Consider the following 9,424-nt stretch of genomic DNA (forward strand, 5'->3'; position numbering starts at 1 on the left):
CTTATTAGGTTCCCATCTTCCTGAGAATTTGACATCTGATGACAAGCATACCATGTTTATATCATTTGTTGAACATCATATCACTGACCTGCATGAGGTTTGTTCCTTACTCCTTAGAGTGGTCTAGTATTTTGAGAGGTTATAGCACATTTAGCTGAAAAATAAAAAATAAAACTAGGTCTTCTATGATTGTTCCTTGTCGTTTATTGCTACCGGGACTATGCAAAGCCTATGAATGTTGCTTCAAGGAATGATGCCACTGAGCAGTGCTTCTCAGCAGGTTGTCACCAGAGTTTATGTGCACAATTGGAGAAGTGATGCCAGAAGGCTCCTGCAGTAAAGCAGAAGGAAGCTCAGCTGTGATAACTTCGATACAAGAAGTTGACTTTATCTAGTGGAAGTCGGGCACCATTGTGACCCATAATGACCAGATAGATACAGCAGCAAGTATGGGAAGCAGAAGCTAGAAATAAAAGAGGCTGAGAGTGTTGACAATAAGTTGCTTATCTGGCTGGCCTTGTACATATTTATCAAATTATGAGGTGCACGACTGCCTTGTGTAATCTAAATATGCACTACATTAGATAAACCAAGGAACTTGGAATGACACAGTAAGTGACTAAGTGCTACCTATTCTCTCTCATATTTCCTGAATCTTATCACTAATCGTTCTCCTTTTTTCTTTTTGTGGGGGAGGGAGGGTGTCATGGCGATTCTTGATGTATCTAGTCTGTTTTCTGTATGCTGACTGATGCAATGCCTGCTATTGCAGAAATCACAAAGATAAATTGCATGGGTTGATAATGCTTGGTGGTAACTGGTAAGACTGAGCATTGCAACTCTAATTGGCATGTTCTCATACCTTGATTTGGTCTTTTGGAATATTTACATTACAACACCTAAATATAGCAACTCTAATTGGCTTACTTTCTCCTCATCTTATTCAAGGGTGTATATTACCTCCTTCTCCAACCAAAGAGATAAAACAAAAAAGATTTGGTTTTGGGTTGATAGAAAAGCAGAATTGCTTTCCAGGCGTAACAAATATGAGGGACAAAAGAATCAACTGAGCGATACATTTTTGGTGTGTGTGTGTGTGCCAAAATAGATAGTTTACTACTATTACCAATAGCACCATGTAAAACATAATATATTGGCTACTAAAATTGGTTGTGCCCTCTATATATTTTAAAGAATGAACATTTTTTGTGCGGAAAAAACCCAAACTTATAGTCAGGGGCGGATCTATTATGGTCGAGGGGATGCCACGCCACCCACAAGCTTCGGTTGAACCTATGTAAGTATACGTATATATCTAAAATATACTACATATTATTCAATGCCACCCGTAACAACAAATGAGGCAAAGGTGCAAGTGGCAAAGGCTTAAAATTTCTCCCAAGCGGTGGCGGTTCGAACCACGCTACCAAACAGCAGGACAGGTGTATTTTTTTTTAATATCTTACTGAAGCGATAGAGAGGTGCATACAAATACACATAATGCAAGATTTCAAGTACATATACCATTCTTTTACGGTTCTTTTCTTTTCCTCTTGTCAAACTATTCTTCATTAAATGTTGTTCCGACTCTTTTTCAATTGATTCTTCGCTTAATGTCTATCTTTGTTTAAGACTTTAAGTATATACTTCCTCTGTCCCAAAAAAAAAATATTTTAGATTCGGATTACGAGAGTTAAACTAACTAACGTTCAGTGTGAAGTGAATTTGGAAATAAATTTTTTATTTTGAAATAAAAATTGCATATTTAGAAATTATATAAAAAGTACTATAAGTCACAATAGTTACCAATTCAAAATATTTAAAAAGTATTTGATCGAAATAGGACAAAACAATATCCTTTGACTGTTCAAGTAGTAATTAAGACAATCTTTTTGGGACGTAAGGAGTAATAGATAAAATTGAAAATTCTATCTTCTCCTTAAAACTTAAAAAATCACCTCTTACCATAATAATGATATTCGGCTTGACGTCATAACCGCTTAATGGAACTAAAACATATGCTTGTTCTCACTCTAACTCACAAGTTGGATTAAACTTTTGTTTTGCGCCAAGTTATTATAATCGTTAAAGTTTTTTCGTTTGATTGATCTATCAGAATCTCTATAAATTGAAAAGATGAATAATCATTGAAGCCTAAAGTTATCAAAGCCCTATTTGAAGGTTCTAGCTAGGCGCCACATTGCTTTGAATGTAGACGTACATTATAAAAAAAATTGCTAATTTTTGACAGAATTTTTCGACAGAGTCTGTCAGAATTTTGCTGGCTGCTAACATTTCCAACAGTTTTTGATCTAAAATTTCTTACCGATGAGCCAAATTTCGTCATTAGTTGAAAAATAGTGATTTTGTGATAGTGACGTCTACGTTCAAAGTTGGCATCCGAAACTTCCAAATCTTAGATCCGCCTCTGCTTATAGTACCAAGAAAGAATACATATTGTACCTGCACCCGTTCTAATCCAACTTTAACTAAACACCCTGATGTTTCCTCTCACTCTGAACACAAAATTACAAGACAAACGACATACTAGCATAATTCACAAAAAAGAAATTAGTAAAATTGAAAAGTTTTATATAAAATTACAGAATTGCCCTTGTGACGACATATTTCTCCATGATCAACCCTCATTCATCTGTCTGCAGAGATGCTCAAAACTCCAATCCCTTCTCATCCCAGGGCTCCTCTGCAGCCTCGGCGTGACGCTCGGAAACTCCATCGGGCCACCACCGTTGTTTTGAAGCCGGTGAGAGCCGTTGTTCAACATTCGAGTCATCGTATTCTCATAGCCAGAATTAGGTGCCAAGTTCCCTGACCAACTCCTATCAGCTCTCCCCAAACACAGGCTAAAATTAGACGTTTCTTGGGTACTATTGTCAACATCATTGAATCTTCCCCTTGGCTCATTATCTGAATCTGTCCTCCTTAAAACCTGGCATGTCAAGCAACTTAGATTCATTTTTTACTCTAAAATCAAAGAGATAGAAGCAAGATGATTGTGGATTTAATTTCGAAAAATATTGTGATAGGAAAGAAAAATGGTTGTTGTCCAAGCCTTGGTAGGCAAAGTTATTCAGTATCAATAGCTGATGGGAGATAGCAATTATCCCGTGAAATTAGTCGAAGTATGTGCAAGCTGGTCTGTCGTTATCAAAAAGAAATGGTTGAAGTTTTTGTATGAATGCAACAATGGGAATTCCAAGAGAAAATGAGGGATCAATTTTATGAGGAATTTATATATGCTATGGAGAGGGTGAGTGTTTGAGGTAGGTTTTGTTTTTCTTATTTTTCCTACCACACTCGCACCTCTTCCCCATTTTAAAGGAGAAGTTTAAGGTCATCTGTTAATAATGTCCATTATTTTTTGTCTTTGTTCAAGGTTTGATCCCTAGATTAAAGCTCAATGTCAATTTTTAGTTAGCGGCTACTATTAATTACTTGCTCTGACTACTTTGAAGGACATTAACCTTGCAAACGCATGAATCATGATAATGATTAGTAGGTAATCACGTATTTACAAGAAATAAAATAATAACTTCAATAGAACAAACAATGGTCGTAAGGATATTTGGTTATGAGACTTCTATTAATTAATTAAGTCTCCTATTTTTACGGTCGACATCTTGTCCAGTAACCAGAAGAGGAAAGTGTCTAAATTAATTGGCGCTTCAAAAAGTTTCGTTCAATCTCAACAGTTGACCCACATGATATTCATGACAAAATAACCCCGATGAAATGCCAAAATAATACCGAAAATAATTTAAAAAATATTTTTGGTTTTTGCAATAAGTATTTTATTTTATTTAAAATTCAATAAGCTTGTAATTAATTAAACATGTGAAGGGTCAAAATTGTGTGTCAATAACGGCCCCTTTTCAGATAAAAGTGCTCCTAGTTAAAACATGAGAAACTTCCTCATTTATTTGGTCTTTTTCAAATTAATCAAGACACGTGCAAATCATGTGCATTTTTTTTAAATTAATTAAAATTGCGTGAAAATCATGTGCATCTTTTTAATGATATAAATTTCAGTCCATAAATCATTGCACCTTTTCATTTCAATTATAACCAAAACATTGATAATATAACCAGATTAAGATCGATTGCTTTTGAAATCAAACCACTCTTTAAAATGTAACCAATTTGAAATGAAATAATTATCCAATTAATTAATTAGTTAAGCTTCTTGACTTTAAAATTAATTAATTAGTTAAGCTTCTTGCTTCTTGAGAAAACCAATTGCAATATTTGCTTTTTTGGCATACAAACAAATATTGGGATTTTGGTTTTCCCACATCCCACTACGACTCAAGTTAGGATTACTGCAAGTTGGGCAGCGCCAATAGTGCTGACATGGTACATCAGTACTTGCACTAGCTTGTCTCCAGTTTAATACTATTGTTTATCATATTTGTCTTTATTATTCGCAAGTGTTATCTTGATCAGCGTCGCCGACAGAGATGTTAGATACTCTTGCAGAAATAGAAATGCAGGATGTTCCTGTAGATATAGCAACGTAGGATGCTCCCAAAAATGAGAATAGATAAATCAGAAAAAAAAATTAAAGTTATTAAGTTATGTATTTTTAGGTGATTCTTCCCCAAAAACTCCAATTCAAGACTAAAAAGAGGCACCCGTTTCAATGGAAATAAATGCCATGTTACTAATATTTCGACATCATTTAAAATATAATTAAACATTAATTAATATTTAATGTGGCAATAAAATTTAGATAGAAGTGCCCCTAGTTAAAGCACGAGAAATTTCCTCACTTATTTGGTCTTTTTCAAATTAATTAAGAAGTGTGTATATCATGTACATTAATCTCAATTAATTAAAATACGCGCAAATCATGTGCATTTTTAAGGATATCATTTGCACACTGATTTAAATTTTTGTTAATAAATCATTGCACTTTTTCATTTCAATTATAACCAAAACGTTTTCAATATAACCGGATTAAGATCGATTGTTTTTTACCACTCTTTAAAATGCAACGAATTTGAAATGAAATTGAGAAGAAATAGCTATCCAATTAATTAATTAAGCTTCTTGACTTTGAAATGTAACCAATTTGCTCTTTTGGCGTACAAACAGGTATTGTTGATTTTGTCTTTCTCACATTCCGCTACGACTCAAGTTCAGGCTACTGCATGTTGGGCAGCGCAAAATTGCCGACATGGTTCATGTACTACCGTGTAGGCGGTTTAATACTATTGTTTATCGTATTTGTCTTTATTATTCATATATTTTATCTTGATCAACATCAACGACTAGAGATGTTAGATGCTCCTGCAAAAACAGAAATGCAGGATGCTCCTGTAGATATAGGGACCGGGCACTTTTGTAACCCAAAAAAAAAAAAAATTGGAACCAAACTAACCCGTTAAAAAAAAAAAAAACCAAACTAGGCTTCACGCACAGAATCTGTGCGTGAAAGGGCACTTTGGTCCTTTCACGCACAAATTCTGTGCTTGAAACCCCTTCCCCCCCCCCCCCCCCCCCCGACCCCAACTTTATTCTTTGGAAATCAAACTCAAAATTAAGGTTTTTTTCGTACTTTGACCGAAGATTAGTCACGTTTCGAAACACCGGAATATAAATATTTTATATAGAACTTAATGTTTTTTTAGTGTACAATAATATCGGCTCATTACATCAAGTATACCTATACATTTGGATCGTCGTTTTAGGAGTTGTAAAGTGCTCCGAAGTACGTTTGAAAACTTGTTATATTTAGGTTTAAGTGTCATATTTTATAGGGGTTTGATTAATCTCTTTTGTTTTACTCCCAAAGTTATGAAAGTACTTTTTTGGTTCAAGAAAGATAGAAAAGAAAAAATTACTCTGCTTTGTATTAGTTTTTTTTTTCTTTTATGTCTTTTTTATTTTGTTATTATATTGTGTAATCCGCACCTTTTGAATGTACAAAAATAAATATAATATTTAAAAATATTTCATTCCATTAGCAACGAAATACATCATTAAATTACAATAGACTTAAAAAAAAATCAAGTTCTAGACACTCTTCTACTTCCAGATGTGCTGCCACCACGGGAGTTTTGCCCATATGAACGCTTATCATGCCCAAATTGCTTACATGTCGAGCACTTGCGAGAGTAAGTCTTTTCGCTAACATCCATTTGATTGTGATAAAGGGTTAGCTTGTTTTTTCCCAATTTATGGATATGCTTTTTGTTCGCAATCATAGAAAATGGCGGGGCTGGCCAATAAGCTTTATCACAAAGGGGGTGGAAGTGGTCGGAATATGCTTTAAGGTATTTTACGACCTTATATTCCTCCGCCATATAATCAGTTACATTTCTGGCCGTTCTCTCAAAGCACTTAACTGCATGAGAACATGGCATGTGGTACGTTTTCCACTTACCACAAGTGCATGATTTTGTACGCTCAGTAACGATATGTTTGTTTCCTCCTTTGCAATCGCAATAACCCGTTCTAACTTCATACACTCGTTGAGCGACGTCATACTCGGTCATTTGGTGACCCTCTGCCTTTCTTCTATGGTGCTCCATCTTTTTGTAGGGCTTTGGCATCCATGTTCCGTCCTCGGCTAATATGGCTCTGGCCTGCCTTGTCCTATTCGCAAATCGCTCCACGACCTGCCTGAAAGTTAGTCTTACTATTGCGGTGACAGGTAGTCCTCGAGTAGATTTGAGGAGTCCATTGAAAGACTCCGAGTTGTTCATTGTGAGCATGCCCCTTCTCCTTCCTCCATCAGCATAAAGCATATATTTTTCAACTTCTAATTTCATCAACCAAACATATGCCCTTCACTCACTTCCCTTAGCAGCTCCATTTTTGCAGCCCATTTTCTTTGTTGATGCTGCATCGCAGCCCCCCACATCAATTTGTTTACAGTGCCATTTCCAAATTTTGTTTGCAAATTAGCCTTTAAGTGCCTTAAACAATATCGATGGTAAGCATGTGGAGGCTGCCACCCTTCCAGAGTACGCATATTGTGCAAATATGCCTTTATGATGATTCGATATGACACATAAAACGGTCAAAAAATGCAGCATTGTATTGTCAAATCGGTCCTTTACATGTCATAAAAAAGCTGAAATTGGCATGCATGATGTGTTATCAAATCATGTTCTATTGCGCATTGAAACATTGCGTAATATGAATTAAATTCAAATAAACGGTCAAAAATGCAGCATTGTATTGTCAAATCGGTCCTTTATGTGTCATAAAAAAACTAATATTGGCATGCATGATGTGTTGTCAAATCATGTTCTATTACGCATTGAAATGTTGTGTAATATGAATTAAATTCAAATAAAACGATCAAAAAATGCAGTACTATATATAACATGATTGACAAACAACTAGTATTCACTTTAAAATGAGTTATCATGACATTCTACACCCAATTTGATAATCTTGATTCTATTACATGTTTTACCCCAGCAAACGTATTTGAAGCAATGGGTAGGACATGGAAACTAGATGATGATGATTTTCATTACTCAAATAACCCTAACAAAAAATTCAGTCAAGAATAGTAAAACAATGAGAGAGGAGTGAAATTGACGTGTTAGGGAGGCTGAAGCACTAGAGTAAATACGCCCAAAAAAAGTGCTATGGCAATGCCTCGCAGAACTCCACAAGAGTTTAATTTTGCTCTTAACCGTTTTCGTGAAGAGAACAATCGGATGCAAATACGTTATCGTAGGGTAGAATATGGTATACATGGTAGCACAAGATTTAGATCCAAGTGGGATTCGGACTGTGAAATGTCTGATGAAGATTAATATTTTTCTTATAATAAGGTAAGTAGGTAGGGTCATAAAGACCCCCCCCCCCTACCCCGAGGGTACTTGGGGGTTTGCAACTATTTAAGTAGTCCTTTTTTTTGTTATTAGACTACAACGTATTCAATGTCGAGTAATTGAAACTCAGCTTGGTCTTTACTCCTTCCAAAAGAACTAAATAGCAGTAATGATGAGAGTTCAAATCATAGTAGTTTTTCGAGTGATACCAGTGATTTCAAACTAGACGAGCTAAATCCCCACCTTCTTATAGAGCGTAATGATGATTTCTGCAACGTGAAATATTCAGATCGCGAGAATATTATTATGGTTTACGCCGAGAATGGTCACATCGGATTGCCGAATCAGAACGTCTTGTTCGTGACTTGGAAAATCTCAACGCACCAATCCCAATAAGGTATTCAATAACCATGCCTCGAGTACGTCCAGTAACTTGCGAGCTTACCGTACAAAGGATTAGAAAAGAAAACAACAGAATGCTGGCAAGACGTTGTAGATTTTACAAGCTAAAGTTTGTCGAAGAACAAGCATCGTCAACCGGTAAAGAACTAACATCTCCTGAAAAAAGATGTGTGTTAAGAGACCGCCAGTATCATTCTGAGGATGATATTGAGGACTTCTATTCTGATGACGATTAGGGTCTATTTAGGCTCACTTTCTTAGATTATGGGTCATTTAAGTTTTGGACTAAGGCTGTTAATTTGTATTTTTATTTTATGATGAAGTCATAAATTTGAATTAGTTTGGCATGTTTTTAATTCTTCAAAGTTTATTGTTAAAGTCTATTATTAATTGACAATTTAACAAAGAAACACAAATAAATTTGTACATAAAGGGTGCGGATTACATTATAGGGGAAATGGTACAACTAGTAAAAAATATAATCCATAGAAATATTAAACTTAATAGACAAAATACATATAAATAATGAACAACAACAAGATAGCACAAATAATCTTCCACAATTTAAGTTTTTCTTTCAAAGCTATTTTCTCGTGTTGAGCGTCTCTAATTTTAGCCTTCAACAAAATTCGTTTTTTTTCGGAACCGGTGAGCAAGACCTCCAAAAGTTCAATTTTTTCTTCAGCTTCCACAAGCTTAAATTGCGAGTCCAATTTAGCGGTATCTCTAAAGATACGTGAAGTCGCGGTATCTCTATCAAAAAGTGGATTTTTAAACTTCGCCGCCACTATTTTATCCACGTGAATGCTATCTTCCCACCGAAAGTGTTTGCAACTGCCCATATCCTATAAACATTACAAGAAAATCAGTTTTTTAAAGTAAAATATATGAATAGCGTGAAAAAAAAACACTAAAAAATGTAAAAACACTTACTTCGGGCACTTTACAACGCCAAAAACGGCGACCCGGATTATCTTGGGTCTTTGATGTTTTTAGTTTAAGTAATAACTGCATTCACAAATATCGGGTTGTATAGCAAACTTTGAAGTTTCAAAACTTTGAGACATGTTTTTGGGAGTGCAAAAGTGTGTTGAAAGGGTGAAAATGGAGGAAATAAAAGAGAAGAGTATGCTGGAAAAGAGAGGGGTTTTTGTTAGGTGTTTCACGCACAGATTCTGTGCGTGAAGCCTACTTTGGTTCTTTTTTTT

At 35.2% G+C, this 9,424-nt stretch overlaps 1 protein-coding gene across 1 annotated transcript; it reads right to left on the reverse strand.

Moving 5' to 3' along the window:
• Positions 1 to 2,638: 2,638 nt before the first annotated feature.
• LOC132637180 (uncharacterized) lies at positions 2,639 to 2,977 on the reverse strand. Its single transcript, XM_060354312.1, has one exon. The coding sequence runs from the start codon at positions 2,975 to 2,977 to the stop codon at positions 2,639 to 2,641; it is 339 nt and encodes a 112-aa protein (XP_060210295.1).
• Between the last annotated feature and the right edge of the window lie 6,447 nt (positions 2,978 to 9,424).

This window comes from Lycium barbarum, chromosome 4 (assembly GCF_019175385.1).
Source record: "Lycium barbarum isolate Lr01 chromosome 4, ASM1917538v2, whole genome shotgun sequence".
In the NCBI taxonomy this organism is placed as follows: domain Eukaryota; kingdom Viridiplantae; phylum Streptophyta; class Magnoliopsida; order Solanales; family Solanaceae; genus Lycium; species Lycium barbarum.